The 26,270-nt window shown below is 34.3% G+C and overlaps 1 protein-coding gene across 2 annotated transcripts in view; it reads left to right on the forward strand.

Annotated features, from left to right (window-relative positions):
- Nucleotides 1-26,270, forward strand: part of PTH2R (parathyroid hormone 2 receptor) — a 107,304-nt gene that overhangs the window by 46,323 nt on the left and 34,711 nt on the right. The window contains exons 3-7 of one of the 2 annotated variants that reach the window (XM_036858303.1): nt 7,417-7,527; nt 7,634-7,755; nt 15,503-15,600; nt 18,875-19,064; nt 19,995-20,148. In XM_036858303.1, the coding sequence (XP_036714198.1) occupies nt 7,417-7,527; nt 7,634-7,755; nt 15,503-15,600; nt 18,875-19,064; nt 19,995-20,148 (675 nt within the window). Of the gene's footprint in view, nt 1-7,416; nt 7,528-7,633; nt 7,756-15,502; nt 15,601-18,874; nt 19,065-19,994; nt 20,149-26,270 lie in introns of those variants that run through there. The other variant, XM_036858304.1, reaches the window with a different exon arrangement.

Genomic DNA, 26,270 nt, shown 5'->3' on the forward strand with positions numbered 1-26,270 from the left:
CTTTTGGGATCTTCCTATTTAATTTTGATAGTTTCTTTATCTTAAGTATCATTTTAATCTCTTTTCTTTTTCCTTCTTAGACATATTCTGTATTCTGCATTTGATATTAAAATAACCACAGACTTTGCTTGTCAATACTGACTACCACACTAGGGGGCTTATTTCCTTGTGTGTCTAATGATTTATGATAAAGAACTTATAAGGTACTCATGTAATGTGCATTCTTCCAAAATTTCTGTTTTCTGCAAGGTGCCTAGTGGAACTATTGATCTAGTTCCACTTTAAACTAAGACCACATATTAGACCACACATGAATGTGAGCTTGTGGTTAGAAATTGTCAGAGAAGAATCTTTTTCTGCATTGTTTCCTAGTCCAACTCTAAATGCAGCCAGGAGTGAAACAAGCCAATCTCTTTCTGAAAGATACTTTTGTTCCTTGTTCACTCACTAAGGGCTTCATATTTTGGGGATCCTGACCTTATACAGGAGTTTCCAGTCCAGTTTCCCACTTCATCAGGTCCCAGACTTATCTTTTGTTACCAGAATACAATCAAAATCCAAGGTCTTAGCCAATAAGTCAGTAGAGGCCTCTAACGTAAGCCCCAAATGCAGTGCCTACTGATCCTATGGAATAATTTCTGGTCTCAGATTTATTCCTTTAATGTGTAGCCAGCTAAGCCATGTTTTAACAAAGAAGGTTTGTATATTAATTCAGCCTTTGTAGGTGTCTTATACTAGGAAAGAGTTCTCTGAATGGCTAGACTAATAATGTCAGGAAAAGGAATCACTTACGTTACCTTTAAAGAACACTGACCCTGATATCTCAAACATGTAGGTCTACTAACAAAGAGCAACACTGTCATGAAGTAATTTATAAAGATTGTTATCTAAGAGGGCTAAATGAACTATTTTCTATGAAGTCTCATGAAATTTTGAGCTGGAAGATATCTTAGAGACTATCTAGTCCAACATTATCATCTTTATTGTCCCTTTAACAGTTCAACAAAGATGTTATGTGCCTACAGTGTGGTGCTTCTGTAGTAAGCACTGGAAAAAATGAATCAAAATCTGTCCTTACCCCATGGAAATGATGATCTAATAAGGGAAGTAGACACCTTTCAGATGGTGTATAAGTGTAACAACAGAGGTATCACAACTATGGAACCACTGAAAAAGCATCTTAATTCATCAGGGAGGAATCAGAGAAAGCCTTCTGGACGAGCAATCTTGAAATTAAAGGAGTAGGATTTAGATGTGTACAGGAGGAAGTAAAAAGACATTCCAGGCAGAGGGAATAGGGTCGGCAAAGACAAGCAACTGGGAATCAGTCACACACCTCAAGAGTTAAAAATAGTAAAAGATCTGGATGTAAACTTATGTAACATCTAAAATTTGTGATGGTGCAACTCATGTGAAATGTGTAGATGAATAAATATTAAAAGAGAAAAGGCACTTTCTTTGAGATCTTTCTCCATACAATAGGATAGAATTAAATCTGGTTGAACTTTGGTCTCCCTTTCAATGAAAAATGTCTATATATGTAAATTGACTCAGCATTTCTTCACTTTACAAGTGTGAAAAGATAAATGACATTTTGAATTCACTAGTTAATTTAAGAAGTTTTCATTTTAAAATTCTCCTAAAATTGAGGGATGCATATCAGAATATTTAGGAGTGAGCTGTTATGCTGCCTGCAACTTACTTTAAAATACCATAGCATTCATTTAGATGAAATAAATATGGTAAAATATTACCAACTGTAAATTCTAGATTGTGGGTATATAATATCCTCTGTTTTATTTCTGAAAAAAATTTTATAATAAAAATAAAATATAATTTTTCTTCTTGTCTATGAAAGAAAGAAAAGAAAACGTAAATGCAAATACCTTGTTATACAACTATTTAGGTATTTAAGAACAAAACCCAAAATATTAATGATCCCAGTTTTATTTCACAATTGTATGGTTGTATTATGTTATGGGTAACTGTAGAACCGAAAAGAGTCAAAGTTACATTCTCCAAATTTTAGATTGCTCTGTGTAAATATCATGGTTTGACAAGTTTCACTAATGATCAGTTTGTCCTGGCACACACAAAAGATTACAGGGAGTGTAATTAATGGTGTTAATTTATAAAGGGAGTTTGGTGACTCATTAGGCAATTAATTAGTTTCTTGCTAAATAATGAAAGTATTTACTTGCATAGAATGTGAAATGATGATCAAAGAGAAGATGTTATTTAAGATCTCTGTATTAGGTGTATGAGGGCATGGCTTTCCCAATCTTTTCAACCTTTTGTGAATATTGATTATTCTCTTTGTCAAAGAGCCACCAGAGAGATGATTACAATCTACGGAAACATTATTCTGGGGGAGTGTTGATTTTCTGAATTTTGAAATACGTCTGTGTGTGTATGTGTGTGGGATGGTATCCTTTTTTTTTTTTAAAGGACATGTTATTCTATTTTTAAAAACTTTTTAAAATTGAAGTATAGTTAACTTACAATGTTGTGTTAGTTTCAAGTATACAGCAAAGTGATTCAGTTTTATATATATCTATGTTATATATGTTATTTCCGTTATAGGTTATTACAAGATATTGAGTATAATTTCCTGTGCTCTACAGTAGGTCCTTGTTGTTTACCTATTTTATATATAGTAGTATGTATATGTTAATCCTAAACTCCTAATTTATCTCCCCCCTCCACCTCACTATCCCCTTTGATAACCAATAAGCCCCTTTGGTAACCAATAAGCTTGTTTTCTATGTCTGTGGGTCTATTTCTGTTTTGTAAATAAGTTCATTTGTATCATCTTTTTAGATTCCACATATAAGTGATATCATATGATACTTGTCTTTCTCTGTCAGACTTTCTTCACTTAGTATGATAATCTCTAGGTCCATCCATGTTGCTGCAAATGACATTGTTTTATTCTTTTTTATTGCTGAGTAATATTACATTGTATATATATACCACATCTTCTTTATCCATTCCTCTGTCGATGGACATTTAGGTTGCTTCCATGTCTTGGCTATTGTAAATAGTGCTGCAATGAACAATGGGATGCATGCATCCAGTAGTGGGATTGCTGGATCATATGGTAGTTCTATTTTTAGTTTTTTAAGGAACCTCCATACTGTTCTCCATAGTGGCTGCACCAATTTACATTCCCACCAACAGTGTAGGAGGGTTCCCTTTTCTCCACACCCTCTCCAGCATTTATTATTTGTAGACTTTTTGATAGCCATTCTGATAGGTGTGAGGTGATACCTAATTGTGGTTTTGATTTGCATTTCTCTAATAATTAGTGATATTGAGCATCTTTTCCTGTGCTTGTTGGCCATCTGTATATCTTCTTTGGAGAAATGTCTATCTAAGTCTTATGCCCATTTTTTGATTGGGTTGTTTGTTTTTTTAGATATTGAGCTGTATGTATATTTGGACTGGTATATTTTAGGGAACAAAAATACGATTCCTTTTAAAGCGTAAGGAAAATATCAGCAGTGTTCTTTACTGCAGTTTAAAAACTACATAATTATAGAATGAACTGATCATTGGCTTTTAGACTTCTGTGAAGACCTTAGTCCATCACATGATCAACTCTTGTCAGAAAATCTCATGTGACGTTGCAGCATATATTTTAGAGGGACAACTAGTTACAAGAACACAGGAATATATGTCTGGGTCCATTTTATGTAGATTGCACCATAGATACTGTATCTGGTAAAGGATTGGATCCAGATAAATAAGGATGCATGACTTATTAAAGATAAAATGAATGGATGGGAAGCCATATGGAATGCTATCAACACGTAGAAGAGTATCTAGTGCAAAGTTTATGGAAGAGATTGATTCATTATACTCTGTTTAAACAAGAAGGAAGATAAACACACAAAAAGCAGGTCATGGTGGAAAGAAGCAGGTGAAGCCGTATACCAGAAACAGGAGCCAGTGTAATGAGTTCCTGGGTTACTTGCAATATGCAAAGCCCAGGCTTTTATTATGAGAGCAAAGTGAGGCTGTTTCCAAGAAAACATTCTCTTCTATGAGAACAATGTGGGTGAGGGAAGATATTTTCTTTTTCTTATTGCTTCATCAATTCACAAAGCAAATCAAGTACTTGTTTCCATGGGATATGGTGGACACTAGCAAGTTAATTTCAGGTTTATGCTGAATTCTTTTCTGTAGAAATCGGTGTTTGCATGAGGTTCTATCATGCTGACTATTAAAAACTGAACAACTCGACATAATGAATGTTAGCTATAACAAAAATCCTCAGCTACAGTTAGTGTAATTGGTAACTAAAAAATTGAGAGAGCTGCAATGGTACTTGTGGTAGCAGAATAATGTCCCCTCAAAGATGTCCAAACCCTAATATCTGGTGTTCTGCCCGTGTATGTTATGTTACAGGGCAAAAGGCATTGCAGATGGAATTAAGGTTGTGGGCCTTAAAATAGGAAGATTATTCTGGATTATTTGGACGGGACTAATGTAATCACATGGGTTCTTAAAAGTGAAAGAGGAAGGCGGAATAGTCAGTAATGGAAAAAAAGAATGGAGGAGAGACTTGAAATGTGAGAAGGACTTGACCTCCCTTGCTGACTTTGAAGATGGAGGAAGGGGGCCATGAGCCAAGGAATGCAAGTGGCTTTCAGAAGTTGGGAATAGCCCTCAGCTGACAGCCAGGAAGGAGACGGGAACCTCAGTCTTATCACTACAAAGAAGTAAATTCTACCAACAACTGGAATGAGTAAGGAAATGGATTTTCCCCCAGAGCCTCAGAAAGCATCACAGTGCTGCCCAGCCCTTGATTCAACCTTGTGAATCTATAAGCAGAGGTCTGGCTGAGCTCACTGGACTTCTGACCTACAGAAATAGTGAGATAATAAATTTGGGGTATTTGAAGCTGCTAAGTTTGTGCTAATTTGTTATGGAAGCAATGGAAAAAATGAATACAGCACTCATTAAAAATAGTCTCTTTTGGGTAAGTTGAAATATGACATGGCTGATAGGCTCTCTTCTTGAAAGTTTCATACACAACTAATGGAGGGGAGTCCTGAAAAACACAGAGTGACAAACGCATGAAACAAAACAGGAGAAAATATTTGCAAAGGAACCAACTGACAAAGGATTAATCTCCAAAATATACAAATAGTTCATGCAGCTCAATACCAAAAAAAACAAACAACCCAATCAAAAAATGGGTGGAAGACCTAAATAGACATTTCTCCAAAGAAGACATACAGATGACCAAGAGGCACATGAAAAGGTGCTCAACATCACTAATCATTAGAGAAATGCAAATCAAAACTACAATGAGGTATCACCTCACACTGGTCAGAATGGCCATCATCAAAAAATCTACAAACAATAAATGCTGGAGAGGGTGTGGAGAAAAGGGAACCCTCTTGCACTGTTGGTGGGAATGTAAATTGATGCAGCCACTATGGAGAACAGTAGGAGATTCCTTAAAAAACGAAAAATAGAATTACCATATGACCCAGCAATCCCCCTCCTGGGCATATACCCTGAGAAAACCATAATTGAAAAGAGTCATGTACCACAATGTTCATTGCAGCACTGTTTACAATAGCTAGGACATGGAAGCAACCTAAATGTCCATCAACAAAGGAATGGATAAAGAAGATGTGGTACATTATATACAATGGGATATTACTCAGCCATAAAAAGGAATGAAAGTGGGCCATTTGTAGACATGTGGATGGACCTAGAGACTGTCATACAGAGTGAAGTAAGCCAGAAAGAGAAAAATAAATACCATATATTAATACATATATGTGGAATCTAGAAAAATGATATAGATGATCTTATTTGCAAAGCAGAAATAGAGGCACAGACGTAGAGAACAAACGTATGGATACCAAGGGGGAAGCGGGGGTGGGATGAATTGGGAGATTGGGATTGACATATATACACTATTGATACTATGTATAAAATAGATAACTAATAAGAACCTAAGTATAACACAGGGAACTCTACTCAGTGCTCTGTGGTGACCTAAATGGGAATGAAATCCAAAAAAGAGGGGATATATGTATATGTACAGCTGATTCACTTTGCTGTACAGTAGAAGTTGTCACAGCATTGTAAAGCAACTACATTCCAATAAAAATTAATTTTAAAAAACAGACAAAATTCCTCACCCTCAAGCTCCTTAAATCCTATGGTTTAAGAAAATGATAATAAAATAACACTTAATAGTGGAAGGTGATGAGAGCTCAAGTGAAAAATATAGTAGGAAAGGGGATAAGGAGTATGGGTTGGGGTAGGTGAGTGGGGAATAAGCCAGGGGAGAGAGAAGATCCTGAGGGGCCATTAGGCCTTGGAAAGACTCGACTTCTGCTCAGAGTGAGATAGGAAGCCTTTGGAGGATTTTGGGCTATTGCGTGAAGAATAAATGAGAGGATAGCAAGAATGGAATTAAGAAGACCAATTGGGGGCCATTGCAATAATTTAGTCTGGAGATGTGGTGACTTGGACCAGAGGTGTGGCAGTGGATGTTGTGAGAAGTAATAGGGTTCTGGATTCAACTCGAGGAGAGTAGAGTTTCTGAGAATTTTGTTTAAGATGAGTGTTAGACTCAAAGAAATTACTAGTAATTGGTAAAAAGGCAAACCCAAATCTTGGAGCTTACCTGTGAAGGTCAATCTATTTCATGTGTCATATTTTTTAACAGTAATTTAAAAAAAAATCTAGGGTAAAAAATGTAGCTACAACTATGATAGACTTTTACTAACAGAAATTGTTCTTATCTCCCGATTCATCCCACCCTGCCCCCTTCCCCCCTTAGTATCCATACATTTGTTCTCTACATCTGTGTCTCTATTTCTGCTTTGCAAATAAGTTCATTTGTACCCTTTTTCTAGATTCCACATATAAGCGATATTATCCAATAGATAACTAATGAGAACCTACTGTACAGCACAGGGAACACTACTCAGTGCTCTGTGGTGACCTAAATGGGAAGGAAGTCTAAAAAAAGGGGATATACATATATGTGTAGCTGATTCACTTTGCTGTACAGCAGAAACTAACACAACATTGTAAAGCAACTATACTCCAATAAAAATTAATAAAAAAGAAATTGTTCTCAATGAATTCTGATGTTTCTTATATATTAATTGCTATAACTCATATATACTGGAGTCACTAAAATATGTTTAGTTTATGCAAATCAAATATTCCTATCAATGGGCCTTTGATGAGGCTAGGTGGATGAGTTTTGGGATATTTGCATCATATCTACCCCATTCTAGTTTCCAAAACTACCGATTTGTTTTACAGTGCCTGTGTTTTACATAGGCAGTGACCTGAAATTTTGTATTTTGAATGCATTCATTCTCTGGTTCTAACTGCATTTTTGTTTATTTGCTTTTTAATTTTTTTCCTTATCAGAGGGAAATTGTTTCCCAGAATGGGATGGACTCATCTGTTGGCCTAGAGGAACAGTGGGGAAAATGTTGGCTGTCCCATGCCCACCTTATATTTATGACTTCAATCATAAAGGTATTGAATTTTTCTGAAATGATTAATTTGGAATAGAAATTTTTTTTTTTATAATGGACTCTACAAGAACTGAGCAATCTCAGTGTTTTTCTTCATGTCTTCACAGGAGTTGCTTTCCGACACTGTAACCCCAATGGAACATGGGATTTTATGCACAGTTTAAATAAAACATGGGCTAATTATTCAGACTGCCTTCGCTTTCTGCAGCCAGATATCAGCATAGGAAAGGTAATAGTATCTTTGTATTTGTGAACCCCTAAGGGAAAGCAAAAGGTTTTTATACAATTCTTGATTGTCAACCACTATTATAAAAATCCTTATATTATATGACACAAAGATCAAAAAAGATAAAAGCAAGTTTGGAATCTTTTCAGATACCTAGTTAAGGAAAGGTCTAGGATATGAAACATTTTTTTTTTCCTATTTTAAGAAGTTAGTATTTTATTTTATTTTTTAAAAATTAATTTTTATTGGAGTATAGTTGCTTTACAATGTTGTGTTAGTTTCTACTGTACAGCAAAGTGAATCAGCTATACGTATACATATATCCCCTCTTTTTTGGATTTCCTTCCCATTTAGGTCACCACAGAGCATTGAGTAGAGTTCCCTGAGCTATACAGTAGGTTCTCATTCGTTATCTATTTTAGGACCTGAAACATTTTGATATTTTCTTTAGGTTAGAGTGACCTGGGTGAGGTATATGCATATATACTTATAAATATGTGTCTGTTGTATTATATTATGTTTATATTACACTATATGATGCTATATTATTTATGTATAAAAATTCAAATTGGTAGTCAGCAACATGATGCATGATTTTTTTCTTGGTTACCTATGAATGGCTACATCTCATCTCACTCTGTATTCCTGGAGGAGCTTTGTATTTTAGAGATGTATTTTCCATATCATAAGATTTGCCAGCAGGTGATTTCATTAGTATATGAAAGATTAGAGTTTCAGAATTAAAGAGGAGCAAGGGGTGTCTTATAGGTCTTCTCACACAATACCTTAATTTTACATGTGTGAGTCAATTCAGAACCAAAGGTTAAGTGTTGGGCAAAGTGACACAGCTGGATCATGGCAGGGTCAGTGCTGTTTCCGGTATGGTAATCATATGTAAATTTCAAAACCTTCTAGATAGTTACTTTTAGGTTATATGTGGTGGATTAAAAGCTATGCCTAAATTCCTATCACGCAGACCTCGTCAGTAAAATGCATGATGCTATAAGCATATGATGCTAGGAATGAACATGGTGAGTTGATGTATAAATGATTTTATGAGGATCCTGAGAACAGTCATAATACATAACTCTCCTAACATTAGACATTTTTCTTTATGCTTGATGATATTTATTTTTTGGTGGGGACGGAGGGAGAGCAGTGGCAGAAGTGGTAAGTTGGAGTTTTCTTCGTTTGATTTCTTTTTTTTTGGCCGCGCTGAGCGGCATGTGGGATCTTAATTCCCTGACCAGGGGTCAAACCCACGCCCCCTGCATTGGAAGTGTGGAGTCTTACCCACTGGACTGCCAGGGAAGTCCCTGTTTGATTTTGCATTAATAGTCAGAACTTCCTTTCTTAACTTTTTTTTCTAACACAAAGCACTACCACCTTAATGACTCTTTAGTAAATTGCCAAAGGCCTCAGTTTTGTATTCCATTGTTGACATGCTTCTTAGATAAAATTAGTCAATGTGAGGAGACGATTATGTGCTCTACAATGGAACCAAAGCCAACAATGAGTTAATATAAAATACTTCAAAATAATTTCAATTTCATTGATATAAATAAACGTTCACAATATTTAGTATACTCTGTTATGAATTTGTGCATTAAATGATGACAAGTGCAAGTCTTCACAGCTTTTAAATGACCATTAAATTATATCATGATTTTATTTACACTGATCTCTATTCAGAGTATTACAGCCATTCTTTTTAATTACTATGTATTCCAAGGATCAAAATAGCTAAGGATGGTGAAATACCCAAAATATATACTATTTTATATAAACATGATTTAAAAGTTAACTGAAAAATTTGATTAATTTTGTTAGTGTAAGTAATTTTATCTCTTTAATCAAAAATATAAAGAGTGTTTTCTATTGTTTACAATCCTTAAGCAATAATTTGAGAAAACTTAAGAAATGTAAATATCCTTTAATAAGAAAACTGGATACCTTCTAAAGTTTTGATATAGTGTAGGGCAAAATGATATTACTTATGAGATATTAATTATTAATGGTTATAATCAGAGTTTTTGTATAAAAAAGGTAAAAATGAAAAAGTGCATTTAGAATAAATGCCACATCTTTATAGGGGAAATAAGGTGAAGATTTTTAAAACATCTATTGTTTTGTTCTTTAAATAATTTCCATATCATTGACTTGACAAAATGTGCTAATTACTTTTAATAAAAAAAGTGAGGAAACTCTTATGATGGGCCATGAGATTGTTAAATTCTTTAGAGTATGATATTTTAAATAGTAGCATACTGTACAAATTACCATATATCTCATGTCTAAAGGTTATATGGACTTTTGGACAGCAATTTAACAATATATATTAAGAAATTTCAAGGGGGTCATATCCTTTGATCTTATAATTTTACTTCTAAGATTCAAGCATAAAGATTTGAAGTGGGGGGAACTGAATGGAATAATATTCATTGAACCATTAATTATTATAGTGAATATTCTGAAGACTTTAAATTTCCAATGAAGAAATGGTTAAATAAGCTCAAAAATATATTTTGTATAAAGAGTTTGTGGTCTTGGGAAATTCCTTTGTTATACAGTTACCCGGAAAAAAAAATCAGATAATAAACTTGTATATAAATTGGGAATACAAATATTCAAAACAGTAGGAAATGGTACATAGAAATAGAGTGAAAAGAAATACATGAAATACAGTGTTTCTTTTTGCTTGGTGGGAATTAGGGAATTTTTTTCCTTCTCTTTTTTGTATTTTACACATTATCCAGATATTTTCTATAAAACGTTTAACATTTTATTAAGAGAAAATAATATGTAATAAATGTTTTAAAACAGGAACAAGAGACAAAGTCAGGGTGTGGGAAGTTGCAACAATAAGAATAAGTTGAGTAAGATGCAAAATTAATAATTTGTAAAAACCTATCAGTAAGATGAGGGTGCCAAGAAATCTGAATGAACCTAATTGCAGAAGTGGGAAAGCCCTTCTTATGAGAGAAACGACCTATGGCTGCATTTATCCCTGGCCCTGCACCAGAAGAGGAGCAACCAGGCTATGGAAGGGGATAAAAAGAAAAGAACCAGACTTTTAAAACAGCATTTGTCAGACAAGGACTGGAATAAGGGCTTAGAATTCCAAGGAATGAACCCCAGTCACAGTGAGCTATTACCCATCAGCCAGTTCTTTCCCATAAGCCTTCACTGAGTGTCCGGAGCCAGTGTGCCAAAGGCTGGTGTGGAGCAGGTGGGCCACGAGAAATTTCCCAAGATGTGCGTAGGACCCTCACAGAATGAGAGGTAGCTGTTAGCTGAAGGCATGGGATGGAACAGAAGAGCTAAGAGACATCTCTTGGGGTATCTGCGGCTCTCTCTAAGTGCATGACTGCTGCAGCTCATAGACCAGGGGGCGGGCAGGAAAGCTGAGACAAACCCCCAAGATGACAAATCTCACTAAGTGAAAGGCAGCAGCCTGACAAAATAGAGCTGAGAAAGATCTTTCCTAGGCACAGGAGGTCTTCATCCAGAGCAAGGCAGTGGCTAGCTGAGAACTGGAGCAGAGCAGCATAATGGAGTGACATCTTCTGAGATGCAGAAAGCCCAGGGCAGAGCTGGAGAGCAAAGTGAAATTTCCAGCAGCTCCAAAGCTGATGGATGGTTCAAAAAGCAGAAAGAGTCCTTCTGTGGCTTGGAAAACTGTCAGATGTACTAAAACCCATATACTGGCCACTAGAGGCTGCTGGTGCTCAGATCCCATGGTCTGCTGAAGGAAAAGTCTTGAATCTGCTCTCAAAACCTAAAATCAGGATAAAAGGAATCATAAAAACAAAAACAAAACCAAAGCACTACAACAAACCCAATCCCAGTTTAAAAACAAAGTAATCCATCCTCCCAACCCAAGAAGCCTGGTAGAGGAAGAGGACTGCCCTTTTCAGGCTGTTAATATTACATACTCCAGTCCTTACTCTTCTTTTACCTACAATGCCTGTAGTGTAATAAAAAATTACAAGGTAAGGACACAAAATCTAGAGTAAAAACAAAAGCAGGAATGATCCAGATGTTGTAATTTGCAGATGAGGACTTGATAATAACTATTATAAATATGTTAGATGATTTAGTGAAAAAGCATAAAACAGATGGGAAAATCAGCAGAGAAATGAAAACTTAAAGAAAAAGGAAATTGTAGAATTGAAATATTCAATTAAAAAATGAAGAAGTTATTTGATCTGCTCAACAGCAAACTGGACACAGCATGATAAATATCAGTGAACCTAAAGAGAGGTCAGTAGAAATTATCCAACTGAAGCATTAGGAGAAAAAATAAATTTAAAAAACAACCATCTGAGACTGTGAGATAATATGTAATTGTCTAAACATATGTGAAATTAGAGGTAAAGAGAGAGGGAAAGAATAGGACAAGATAAATATCTGAGAAGGCAATAGCCCATAATTTTCTAAAATGGATGAAATAAATCAATCCACATGTTCCAGAGATTCAGCAAACCCTAGGCAGGGTAAATAAAAAGAAAACCATACTTAGACACATCAAAGTTAAACTGCTGTGAATCAAAGTTAAAAGAAAATCTTAAAAGCAGTGAGAGAAAAAGGGCACATTATATTCAGGGGAGCAACAACTAAAAAGATGCTGTGTTTTAGTAATAAACAATGGAGGCCAGAATACAATGGAATGATATCTTTAAAGTGATAATATTCATTAAGACAGAGGCAAAATAATGATATTTTTCAGACAGAAAAAATCCAAGAGAGGTCATCTTCATCAGACTTTCAGTATAAGAAATGCTCAAAAAAATTCTCTAAGCAGGAGAGAAATATACCAGATGGAAGCATAGATTGTCAGAAAGGCATGAGGAGTACCAGAATAGGTGTATATGTGGATAAAAATGACAGACTAAAATAATGAACAAAACTATATACCTATCCTTATTTATTGCTATGTTTATATCTGTCTTTATAATTTAATTCATTTAAAATCTGTTGACTGCTTAAAGCAAACATAATAGCCTCTTATTGGTGTTTATAAATTATGCAGAACAAAATCTAAAAGGGACAAAGGCTAGGGGAGCAAAATTGAGTATATGATTTTAAAGTTCTATTTATATGGTGAAATAGTTCAATATTACTTAAATGTAGGCTCTAATAAGTTCAGATGCATAACCAAGTCTCTATAGTAACTGCTAAAAAATAACATAATTTTTGGGAATTCCCTGGCGTTCCAGTGGTTAGGACTCCAAGCTTTCACTGCCAAGGGCCAGGGTTCAACCCCTGGTCAGGGAACTAAGATCCCTTAAGCTGCCCCCCACCCCAAAACAAAACAAGACAAACCCACATATGAAATACTAAGAAATACTTGATTGACTTCCCCATCCCCTACCCCCCAGTCAAAGGTAAGGAAGTAGGTACAGAGGAACAAAGAAAAGATAGGACATTTAGAATGCAAATACCTATATGTTAGGTTTAAACCCAGCCATAGCAATGATTGTGTTCAAGGTAAGTGAACTAAACATTTTGCTTAAAAGGCAGAGGTTGTCAGAATGGATAATAAAAGTATGACTCAGTAGTTTGCTGTCTTTGAGAAATGTACTCTAAATATAAAGATACAGATAAATGTAATTACCAAGATGGAGGGACATTTCAAATTATAAAGAATCAATTTACCAAGAGGAAATAATCCTAAATATACATGCATTTAGGAGCTTCAAATTACATGAAGCAAAATTTGTCAGAGCTAAAGGGAGAAATAACCAAACTCCAGCATGCTGACATTTTAAAGAATGCCATTTTCTTAGTAATTGATAGAACAATTGGACAAAACCTTCTATAGAATATATTTCAAACAATTTGAATAAATTGACATTTATAGAATAATATACACAATAACTGCAAAATTTACATTCTTTTAAAGTACTCACCAAAATTTTATCAAGATAGAACATATGCTGGGCTATAAAACAAGTTTCAATAAAGCTCAAGATTAAAATCTTATGGAGTATGTTCTCTGACCACAAAAGAATTAATTGAAAATAAATTAAAATATGTATACAATTCATAAGTAGTTGGAAATTATGTGACCAATGGCAAAAGTTTGAACTGAATAAATATGAAAGCTCAATATATATAAAAAATAGTGGGAAACAGCGAAAGCAGAGTGTAGAGAAAGATTTATACTTTTCAATGTTTAATTAGAATAGAAGAAAGGTGAAAATTCAATGATCAAATCTTCCACATCAAGCTATATAATGTAATACCGAGAACCACCACCGAAAGCACTATACAAAAATATAAATCAAAATGGAATTCTACAAAATGTTCAAGTAACCAGGGATGGCAGGAAAAGCAAAACACAGAAATGAAAAACATAACAGAAAATAAAAATATAAAATGATGGACTTAGCCTTAACATATCAATATTATATTAAAAGCAAATGGTCTTAATATACCAATTAACAGAGATTGAAAGAGTCTATAAAAAACATGACCCAACTTTGTATGTTATCTACAAAGTTTGAAACTCATTTCAAATATGATATATGTAAGTTACATGCATACCATGCAGTACTATGCAGAAATAAAAAAGAACAAACTTGGTATGTGTAACAACTTGAATGGATCTTGAGGTTATTACTGTGAGTGAAAAAAACCAATCTCAAAGATCATGTTCTGTATGATTTCATTTCTATAACATTTACGAAATGACAAAATTATAGAGATAGAAAACAGATTAATGTTTGGCAGGTGATAAGGATGGTGGAGAGGAACAGGGTAGGTATGACTGTAAAGGAAACAGCACAAGGAACATCTTTGTGGTGATGGAATAGTTCTGTATCTTGATTGCAGAGGAGGTTACAAAAATTTTCATATGTAATAAAATGACACAAAACTGTAAACACATGAATTGCACCAATGCCAAATTCCTGGTTTGATATTTTAGTGAACTTATGTAAGATGTAAGCATTGGAGGATACTGCGTGAAGGGTACATAGGACCCTTTTTACTATCTTTTCCACTTCTTTTGAATCTAGAGTTATTTAAAAAAAAAAAAAAAAAAAAAAAAGAATGAGCCATTGATTCATGCAACAATATCAGTGAATATCAAAACAGTATATTGACAAAAAGAGTATATACTATATAATTCCAAGAAGTATAAGAACAGTTGAGAAATATATGAAGTACATGAACAGATAAAGCCAATTTGTGGTGACAGAAATTGGAACAGTAGTTACCTGGGGGTGGATGGTGGGTGGATTTTTGACTAGCAAGCAGCACAACGAACTTGGTTTGTCAAAACCCATCAAACTGCTCATTTTAAATCTGCACATTTTGTTTCATGTAAACTACAGCTCAATAAAAAAGCTAAAGAAAACTAGAACTAATATTCCAAAAGTGACATATTTTTTTTACCAGTTTTAAAATAGTCTGTAACATGTGTTTTATTTACTCCAAATATCACATGTTAGATATACAGTTCCAATTAGTTAAAATGAACACTGTAAAAATACATGAAGTAAATTTTGTAACATTGAATTTGGCCTCACTTAAGCAAGAAGAAATGCCAAATATTTTAATTATATCTTTAACCCTGACCTGAATTTAGGGAGTAAAAGGAAGACCAGAAAAATAACCTGTATATTATACGAATGTGGTCACACGTTGCCTATCTTTAAAGAGGTTAAAAGCACGATTTTTAAGTTTACCTACATCAAATTATTTGTTCAAACCTGCTTTTCTGATTAAATCTGTTGCCCTCCAGCAAGAATTCTTTGAACGCCTCTATGTCATGTACACTATTGGTTACTCTGTCTCCTTTGGATCTCTGGCCGTGGCTATTCTCATCATTGGTTACTTCAGGTGAGTGATTCCCAATCACTTTCTCCATGAAGGGGCAGTTCTGTTTCTTATTCATCAAAGACACAGACCTCTCATAATCTGTGTGCCTCCAAATACTTTTCCCAAACACAAGTTTCTGAATTCAGCCTAGTGTAAAATTATTTGACTTTGACAATTTATTTTTGATGAAAAATTCAGGGTTCTTCTTTGTTGTTTGTTTGTTTAAAAACTTAAAGCATCAAAGCAGTATGAAACCATTAAGCCAATAGATCTGCATTGTAGTATATTTTTGCAAAGTGACGCAGACTATTGTCAAGTGAGTTACAAAAATTTTCACTCATGATGTAAAGACTTATTTCACTTTTCCCAAGTGATTTTGGTGCCATGGGACAGAAATTCATTTTAAATAATCTCTAATTGATTTGATATCATATATAAAGAAATACTATATATTGCTTTTGCTGTGGTTTAATTTTTATCCACTTAAACTTTTGTCTAATTCAATTCAACTTAATCTAAATCAACACAGAATTTTGAACGCCAATATGGAGATAAAACAGTGAACTATGTGTATAGGCTGATGCTTGCAGCTGGTTTGTGACACAAATAGCTGAGAAAACAATGAGTTCACAGTTTGAGAAGTGCTGTGATTCAGGTGGCTTATAGTGATTTGGGAGGACAGAGGAGGGATAAGAGAGAAGACTTCCCAAATGAAGTGACATCTCAAATGACACATGAGTATACACAAAATTTAACCAAAAGAGGAGACTGAGGAGAGAGTTCCAAACTGTTTAGATCAAGAAAAAGCATGGAATATCTGAGAATTGAGAATTTTGCTGTAGGCAGGTGATGGACACTGAGGCTAGAGGTAAGCAGGGTTGGGAATGTATTGAGACCTGTATATGGAATCTGAACTTCACCCTAAGAGCCAGTGAGGAGCCATGAAGGATTTTAAGCACAGGAGTGACATGGAACGTGCATTGTAAGGTGGAGTGTGAACTGGTGGTAGGAAGCCCATTTGGAAGATGCTAGTAGTCATTAGGACAAGAAGATGGTGGCCTGGCCTAGGGCAGTGGCCTTGGGGATTGGATAGAAATGGACAGTTTTGAGATATATTAAATTAAGATTGTACAATTGAAAAAATTTAGTGCTAAATTATATGCAGGAAAAGAAGGAGTGAGGTTAGATGATACATTAGAAAATAGAATTAGAGGATTTAGAAATTAACAGAAACTATATCTAAAAGAAAAATTTTATATGTTGTTTCCTATTATCTTACAATCCTCTCTTCCTTGAAACTTCTCATACCTATTTCCTAGTTTACTTTTCTCCTCTGATTTATAACTGTCTAATGTATTATCTGATGTTTTACTTATTTATCTTTTTATTTTTTGTCTCTCCCTCTAGAATGTAAAGCCACACAAAAGTAGGCATTTATTTTTTTCTGTTTGCTCATTGCTGCACTCTCAGTAGTACTTGATATGTCCTGGTGCTCAGTAAATATTTGTTGAATTAATAAATAATGACTAGTTGTAATATTCCAACCACTTCCAACAGTTTCTCATATAGTAGTGGTATAGTGGTGTAGTTTATATTTCCAAAGCTTTTGCTTTATTGATTTACTAGTCCATTGGTTCAACAAGCATTTTTCTCTATCATGTGATAGTCCCTTTTTGGTATTGATGGAGGCCAAGTTAAGATATGTTGAAGACCAGAAAAGTAGTATATACAACATTGAGAGAAACTGACACATTAGATGATTATCAATTAAAATATTATTAGTACTGTAATGCAGGTTTCATAAAGGGCTTTGGGAATACTAAGGAACTAGTCTAAAACTAACAAGATAAGGGAGAGATTTCCCAGAACAACTGGTGTGTGAGCTGATACTGAATGATGAGAAGGAATTTGGCATATTCCAAATGATGGGAACAGAATGTGCAAAGGTCAGAGGCACAAAGGAGCAGAGTATACGCAGGGAATATAGAAGGGTCCCATATGAATGCAGCATTTGATGCATAGGGGGGAGTGGCCATATGGGAATGGCCAGGGAGAAACTAGATTTTGTGGCATTAGGTTTTACAGACTCTTGTCAAGGGCTTTGAATTTTGTCTTATAAGGTAGTGTACAGGGAGCCAATGAAGTTTTTAAGTAGAAGGGTAACACGATCACATTTGTGGGGTTGTAGAGGGGTTCCTCAGAATAGCCTCGTGAAGTTGGCTTGGCAGGGATGATCTCATTTGAGAGACAAGAAGCTGAAGCTCAGTGTTCAAAGTCACAAGGTCATAGGTGGTCCAGCTGGAAACAGAACCTTCATCTTCTGACTTGGATCCAGAGTTCATTCCATTACATCAAACTTAGCTGTGGTTGTTCAGAATAATAGATAGATATTTATGAGAATAAAAGTTACGTGAAATTTCAGGAGGATACAAATGACTAAGTAATAATTCCTCAGTTTACATAATAGTTTATCAGAGTATTTAACAGTAGATTCTTTCTATATTATGAAATATAAAAATATATTACTGGATTAAAACATTTCTTCTTTTTCTTCTGGATTAAAACATTTCTTACTTCCTTATACTTGAGTACTTTGTCTTTTCAGGAAGAGACGTAGTATCAGTGTGTTCATTGTACACGAAAACTCAGCTCTTTTCATAGTCAAACAATGGTAGAGCTGGACCTTTTGACCAGATTATACATCCCTTTTCCTGGTGTTTTTGATTTAATCAAACTTAAAAGAAATCTTTTTTTTTTGGAGTTACCTTTCTGTACTAGTTGATGCTGCTATATCTACTCCTGAGTATGTTACTGACTTAACTTGTGTCTAAGATCCTTTTATAATTCCAAAGCTTTTTATATTAAAGGAAGCTTGTTTTCTCTCTAACATTCCTAGGAAATAAAACTGTGTAAGTCTATCAAAATATCTTACTTTTTCTTATAGAGAATATATTGAAAATGTGAACATTCCAGTTTTAATAAGGCTTATCCCTGTTCAAGGTGGTTCTCCATCAATTATTTATTACCTTAATATATAGTATAATGTAATGCTATAGTATAACGTAGCATAATATTTAACACTGCATAATCTGGATAACCATGGTAGCCAATCAGGATAAATTTGAAATTAATTCTCAAAAAGCTACATTTTAGTTTTTGACCCCAATTGTTTCTGTCTTTGTTCAGGTTTATTATATTTCTTCTTTTCTGGGAGGAGTTTGAGCTCATTTATGTATTTTCTTTCTCCATTTCTAATTTTATTCAAGTCTAAATACTGAATATTTTCTCTCCATAGACGATTGCATTGTACCAGGAACTATATCCACATGCACTTATTTGTGTCCTTCATGCTGAGAGCTGCGAGCATCTTTGTCAAGGACAGAGTGGTCCATGCTCACATAGGAGTAAAGGAGCTGCAGTCCCTGATAATGCAAGATGACCTACAAAGTTCCATAGAAGTGCCTCCTGTGGATAAGTCACAATATGTAAGTGTTTTCACCATGAGCCCTTGCATGGCTCACCACTTTCAAAAGTAAAAAGTCCACCTGCAAGACCAGGAGCTTGGGATTTAAAAACCCAGAGCATTTAGTTCCTTTATTGTAGACTTAAAGACTTGTTCCCAAATAAGATTCCATGGTACTTGATTCTGCTCTTAAATGTCCTGTTGTTATTTAGTAAGTAGAATCACCCAATAATTCAGTTAATGAGACGCATTATCACCATTGAAGCAATATATCTGGAAATTAAGTAGAATAGATTGATTGTATTGATGGTGTGAATTAACGCTGTCGGTATCTTTGCCCTTCGCCCTGCAGTTCATTGTTGTCTCTGCTGATTCTAATTCTGGATTGGCTTTGTGACTTTTTAAATGAACTAGAATGAAGTAGGTGTGATGGTGTGTCAGTTGAGGGTAGACCTCTATGAGTGAGCCTAGCCAAGATTAGCTGAGCTTTGCCCAAATCAGCAGAATCATCTAGCCAATCCATAGATTCATAAGACATATTAAATGTTTATCATTTTAAGCCATTAACTTTTGGGGCATACAAAAGACCATAATAAAATAAATTTATGGTAGAATGATGGATAATTTTTCCTCTTTATGCTTTTCTTTATTTTCCTAATTTTCTCTGATGATCAAGTATTTTTATAAACAAGAAAACTTAAGGAAAAGTGATTTCTTATAACTTCTAAAGGAATAAAAATCTTATTTTAAAAATAGAATCAAGCCAGCAGTCTTAGAAATGCTATGTTAAAATAACTTTGTTCTGGTCTCTTTCAAAAGTCTTGGCCTTCCCAGGTACAAGAGATATTAGATTATAAAAAAGAAATGGAGGAACTGCTTTTTAGTGGTCTAATGTTGGAACAAGTACGATTAGGAATTCTAATATGGTGCAATGTTGGTTTATTTGTAACAGATTGGGTGCAAGATTGCAGTTGTGATGTTTATTTACTTCTTGGCTACAAACTACTATTGGATCTTGGTGGAAGGCCTCTATCTGCATAGTTTAATCTTTGTGGCGTTCTTTTCGGACACCAAGTACCTGTGGGGCTTCACCTTGATAGGCTGGGGTAAGGCATTTCTGTCTCCTTTCCTTTTCAACTGGATTATGGATTGCAGGGCTTTCTGTCTTGCCTGTCATTCGCATTCTTTGTCATTTTCCTGAAATAATCCCTCCCTATTCTATCTTTATCCTTTCTTTCTCTTTATTTATTCAGGAAATTTACTAATATCAAGTCTATAATCCTCCCAGCGGTAACAAACTTTTCACTTTTAACTTAGGGTTAGTGTTCTTAGGCCAGATTCTTCAGAGGATTCTTTGGGGGAAATGCCTTGTTAGCCATGTACATTTAGAACTGCTGTGCTTATGTCAATGTCTTGATTTAACAATAATTTCATCCTAAAATTTTGATTTTTGAATTTCTAAGCTATAATGATGCATCTTTGATTTGTAATTCTAGGTCATATGATGAGAATGCCAGAAAGGAATTTATAGGACCATCTTGACTGCATTTAACAATGCAAATTACAAACTAATTATGTAGGTATACCATGTCTTTTGGAAGGAAATAATTCAAATTACTTTTGGCATAAATAATTTTTAAAAAAGGATATTCAGCTCACATTCCAAAAATGCCTTGTCAGTACTAGAGGGATTACTGAATTAGGCACTAACTCAATGTGATGTGGAGAAAGGATGTTGTTTGTTTGTTATAATTTAAGAAAAATTAAAACTCATACGTGGTTAAAATTAAGAAGTCTCAATATTAACAGTTGCTATTTTAATATCCAAATTATGACGTGCTCAGCACAGGGGAAAAAATCAACCAAGTGGCTCAAGATTAAATTTGAAGTTTTTTTTTTCCCATCAAGATAAGAATTTTTTGGCCTGTTTTATCTTAATATTGTCTTAACATTTGAAAACATGAAGTAAAGGATATTGAATTTCCTGTTAGTTAATAACCTTGAAGAAGACAAAGGGTCAATTTACTGTCAAGCATTATTTATTATGAAATAATAATTGTTGTGAATAAAATTTTATTTCTGAAAGCAGTTTGTTTTTAGGCTCTCCCTTATCTTTGACTAACAGTTACTAAAATAAAAAAAGATACACTTTATTTGTTTAGGGTACTTTGGAAATTTTCTCAACAGTTTTTGGTAGTTTGCCTTCAAGGCAAAATTATATCTGTGTACCCACATAATTACTAGAAGTTGGTAAAGATGTTGATAGAAAATTCAACAATGAATTTGTCTGAGTTCCATTTTATTTTTTGGTTTTCTATGACATTGGTCACACTAGTAATAAACTTGTTTTTCTTTATTTACATATTGGTTTGATAGCAAATTCCCCTGTCAGCTCTTATTTGGGCTGTATCACTCAGTCTGTCGCTCTATAAAATCAGGAGTTTGCCTCACTGAAACCCAGGAAACTAGTTTTCATATCTTTCTATGAAAATGAGAATTAAAAACACAGTGAGGGTTCCAGTGAGCTTCTATGCAAGTATGAGGTTCTCACCTTCCTTTACAACTTAATTATTTGTCCACAAAATTTTGTCATAAGAGTGACAATTACAGTAGAGAAGCATCACAACTTGAAATCTTCATTTCACCGAATGGTTTAAGAACATGCATGAAAGCAAGTAGTATCTACATGGAAGATCACTTTACAAAAAGCATCTTACATGCAATATTATGTAATTAACCACAATTAAAACAGTAACAAGTAATCTTTACAGAGTTATGGTTCTATGGTTGGTCTATCTTCCGGCTTCTCTCTTTGCAACTCCAAAAAAATAAATGCTCTAGGCTAGGGCATATATAATTAAAAAATAGTAATATTCTTTTAAGAATTTCTCTCTGCTACTGAAGTAAATATCCAACTCTATTTGATGAATAGATTATTTTCTCTTATCTCAACACTGAGAGTATGATTTTAAAATATCATTTTTATTTCAGACTCATTTTTCCAACTTTCTATAAGAAAAATAAATATCAAAACATTATAGCTGCTTTGCAGGATCCTTGCTAGACTAATCCATAGTGAACCCAGTTTCAGACTTTCTTCCAGCGATTTATTGGCTTCACTAGAGAAGAGAATTTGCTTGGATTCCTTTGTTGTTCATTTGGACCCAATTATTATAACTTTAAGCTCTCTTTAGCTAGGTAAATACTCAGCACTTTATTACTCACTTTGTAATGATATGTGGAGTTGCATTATTTACATTGATTTTGCTGGTTCTTAATAATAAGTTGGCAGGGAAGGAAATTACCATCTAAAGAGGAACATATGCCATGTCTGCCTTAGTAAATTGAAGGCAGATATTTAAAATGACTGTTTTTTGTATATCTTTATCACAAAACAAGATGTATAGAGGAGTAAAGGCAAATTCTAATGATGACTATGCTTCTTTTCTTTCAACTAACCATTTTCTTCATTTTTCCTGTCCCTGCTCAATTTTCTCATGAATAAGGCACTTTATTCTCAGTTCCAACTACATATTTAAAAAATATATTTAATTCTATATTTAAAAGATCAGTCAAAAGGTAACAAACTTCCAGTTATAAGATAAATAAGTACTGGGGATATAATATACAACATAATAGGAAAAAAAGTGTCATTCTTGCTTCTTTATCCTTATTGAATGTGGTAATTTACCTCTGTATTAGCAGCCATTCTTAATTTTCACCTGTCAGATGAGATGCCAGAATGTACGTATTATCATATAAAAGCACCTATCCTGGTTATACCACGTAGTCACGTCCCTGTTGCCAAGCTTTCTTGTAGAATATTTTCATATTTTGTATTATCTTAAAATAATCAGGAGAAGGTACTACACTTCCAATTTTATTATCTCTGTATAAAATTATTTCAATCCAGCAAACATTTTTTGATCATCCATTTGGCAGTATATATAATTGAAATACAAGATATATGTTAAAGTCCCAGCACACAAGAAGCATGGAGTCTGACCTTTTAGGTTATTTTATTTTTTGTAGGCCTATTCTCACCATATGTATTATATTCAAAATATTTAATTTATAAAATCTGTTCTTCATAAAATTATTTATGATAGTCAACATAACACCTTTATACAATTAAAAATCTTCGTTGTTTGCTTTAAGCAAATTTTAAAAATCTAGAAAAACTGTTTCTCCCTTGCCCTATGATTTTTAATGTCATTATTAATTCTACCTTAAAGTTATCTTAAAGTTAAAATTATATTTAACCATTAGAGTCAATAAGAGATCTATATTTTGGCCTTACTTTATGAAAGATAAGGAATTTGGTTCTCCCTGCTTATTACTTTTTCCAGACCTTCAAGATGTAATTTGGGGTTTTACTACTTATCATTAAAAAATTCTACAGGTTATTATCTGTTTAAAAGAAAATAAATTATAGTCAAATTTAAATTTATATTTGTAACCATTATGTAGATTTACCTCTGTGCGTTCACCTGGTTTCAAGATTCCACTTCCTCTCCACCAATTGATTTTCTACAGTTTCTGCCTGCTGGCAATATTTAATTCAGTAAACATTTTCTTTTCCATTTAGCTCTTCTGTTTTAGATTGGTCCTTTTTCATAATGCCTTACTCTTCTTCTAGAGCAGATTTTAGAGTATGAATTAGATATATTTTTTAAAGATTTCTTTTGTTTACTGTAGTAATTCCATCTCAGGAGAGGGTAACTCTTCTGAAGTTTCATAAATAGACACCTTTGTAACAATGGAAACCTTTAAAGGCTCTGCAGTTTTCCTTACAGAGAGGAAAGGCTCATTCAGTATTGGCCTTAGAGTCCTATGAGACTTGAGAACAATTCTATCAAAATTATATAGACAAATTTCTAGGTTCCTCAAAGAATGAATCAGCAAGTGATAGATACTAAATTCCAGCATCCTGCAGTGAGTAGAGAGGGAACTGAAGACATAGCTTGGAGCTTTATGTCTGACCAGTCAACATAGACTGGATTCCCAGGGGAATCAAGGTTTCTGGTTAGTAAGACGTTGTATGTCTGTAGCAAATCTGGGAATCCCCATATGATGATGGGTTTCTAATTTTTAGGGTTAACTCTACAATTTATGATCAAGCTATGGCTTTGCAATACCACAGTAGCATTTCAGGAGGAGGGTAAGGCTGAGGTTGGGTTCTATGAAGCCTCTGAAGTGTCCAAAACAAGATAAAATTACGTGGGCCAATATGGCAAGACCCTTTTACCCCACTTTGGCTTCAAGGCATCTCTGGCTTATGCGGTGGGCTGCTGTATAAGTTTTTATTTGAAGAAAGTGTTTAATTGCTAAAGTTTTTTTGACTACTATTAGTCCAAACCTTCATTTTAAGGGAGAATAGTAATGAAGCCACACCAAAACTCGAGTCTATTTATTCTTAGACCAGAGATTGCCTCCCTCTCAGGATCACTTATTTATACTGATTGTATTTTATGAAAATAACTCAGCTCTTAAGATAAATGCAAATATATAATAACATTCCAATTTACATTAAATTTACTTAAAGTAACACTTAAATTTAAAATAACGTCCAGACTTCAAAGATTTTCCCCTTTATTTAAGTGTTCTCAATTATGTAATAATGTGATACTAAGATTGGTGACCAAAAATTCTTAGAAAGCCTCAAGGTGGTTTCTGTTCTTTATTCCTCCATGGTTGTCTCTGTGCTCATCTTGTGAATGAGGGTCTTCCAAGAGGATGAGAAAAGCAATTTCATTAAGACATGGTGTCTGATATAAAGTATTTGCTATAATTATCATTTAAAACATAATTCCAAATCCAGCACCATTAATCAATGTTCTATATCTAGAACATCATTCAGGAAATTGCCTGATCAGGAGATTGTAAAGGAAGCAGAAGATGAAGACCTGCAAATGAGAAAATGTGAACATTTTGATCAAAGGCAGACACTTTTTAAAGATAACCAAGGCAGTAGAACAGCAAAGGGATCCATGTCAGACCTTTTTGAACCATTCTGTCAGAAGGAGCCGTGCTCTCTCCATTACATAGTATCATTCTTATTTTTTATTCATAGCGCTAATTGATAACTGAAGTTGTGTTATTAATTTTCCCTCCCATACCAGAATATAAGTTTCAGGAAAACAGGGATATTGTTTATTCTGTTCTTTTTTTTAATCTTCTGAGACTATAACAGTTCTTAACAAATGAAAAGGCATTTAATAAGTGCTAAGTGGATATATGTTTATACAGATGGTTGGATAGGTGGACTAGATAGATAAATAGAATAGCAAGCTGAACCTAAGAATTAAGCAGAATTGGGTAGATCTCTTTTGACAAAAATTTCCTAGAACATAGAATTCCAGCAGAATTTTTAAAAAAGGAGTTATATAAAAACAATAAATAAAATGGGAATATAGAGTCATAAAGTTAAATAGCCACACAGGCAGGCTGAGGTTAAATTCAATTAGATCACTAAGGAGACCAAAGAAATTCCCTTCTGTGGGATATCACCTTATTTTAATTTTTTTCTGAAATTTTTTTCGTCTGAATCTATTTTTATGTTTACTTTTTTTGCTTAGGAAATATATCTGAAAATTTAGAAGTGTGTTTTTTTTGTTTTTTTTTTTATTTTATTTTATTTTATATTGATTGATTGATTGATTGATTGATTGCTGTTTTGGGTCTTCATTTCTGTGCGAGGGCTTTCTCTAGTTGCGGCAAGCGGGGGCCACTCTTCATCGCGGTGCGCGGGCCTCTCACTATCGCGGCCTCTCTTCTTGCGGAGCACAGGCTCCAGACACACAGGCTCAGTAGTTGTGGCTCACGGGCCCAGTTGCTCCGCGGCATGTGGGATCTTCCCAGACCAGGGCTCGAACCCGTGTCCCCTGCGTTGGCAGGCAGATTCTCAACCACTGCGCCACCAGGGAAGCCCTAGAAGTGTGTTTTTTAAAAGGTAAAGAATGTTGTGTTAAAAAATGTTCTGAGTTAAATTTTTTTCCTCTCTTTGTAAGGTGCCTCCTATGGTTTCTCTTTCTTTTTTTAAAACTTCTTTCTAAAAGGCCATGTAATGAAAAGTTATCCATTAAATCCTTTGATCTTCTGTTGCAGTGCTGCATAAAAGTTATGGTTTGTGATTTTTTGTGATGTCAGAGTCCAAGTATAGCGTGAACTGAGCAGTCAACCTTTACTGGGGGCAAAGGACTCATGGAAAGTCAATATAATAGAGTTG

The sequence above is a fragment of the Balaenoptera musculus genome, chromosome 7 (genome assembly GCF_009873245.2).
Source record: "Balaenoptera musculus isolate JJ_BM4_2016_0621 chromosome 7, mBalMus1.pri.v3, whole genome shotgun sequence".
NCBI lineage: Eukaryota > Metazoa > Chordata > Mammalia > Artiodactyla > Balaenopteridae > Balaenoptera > Balaenoptera musculus.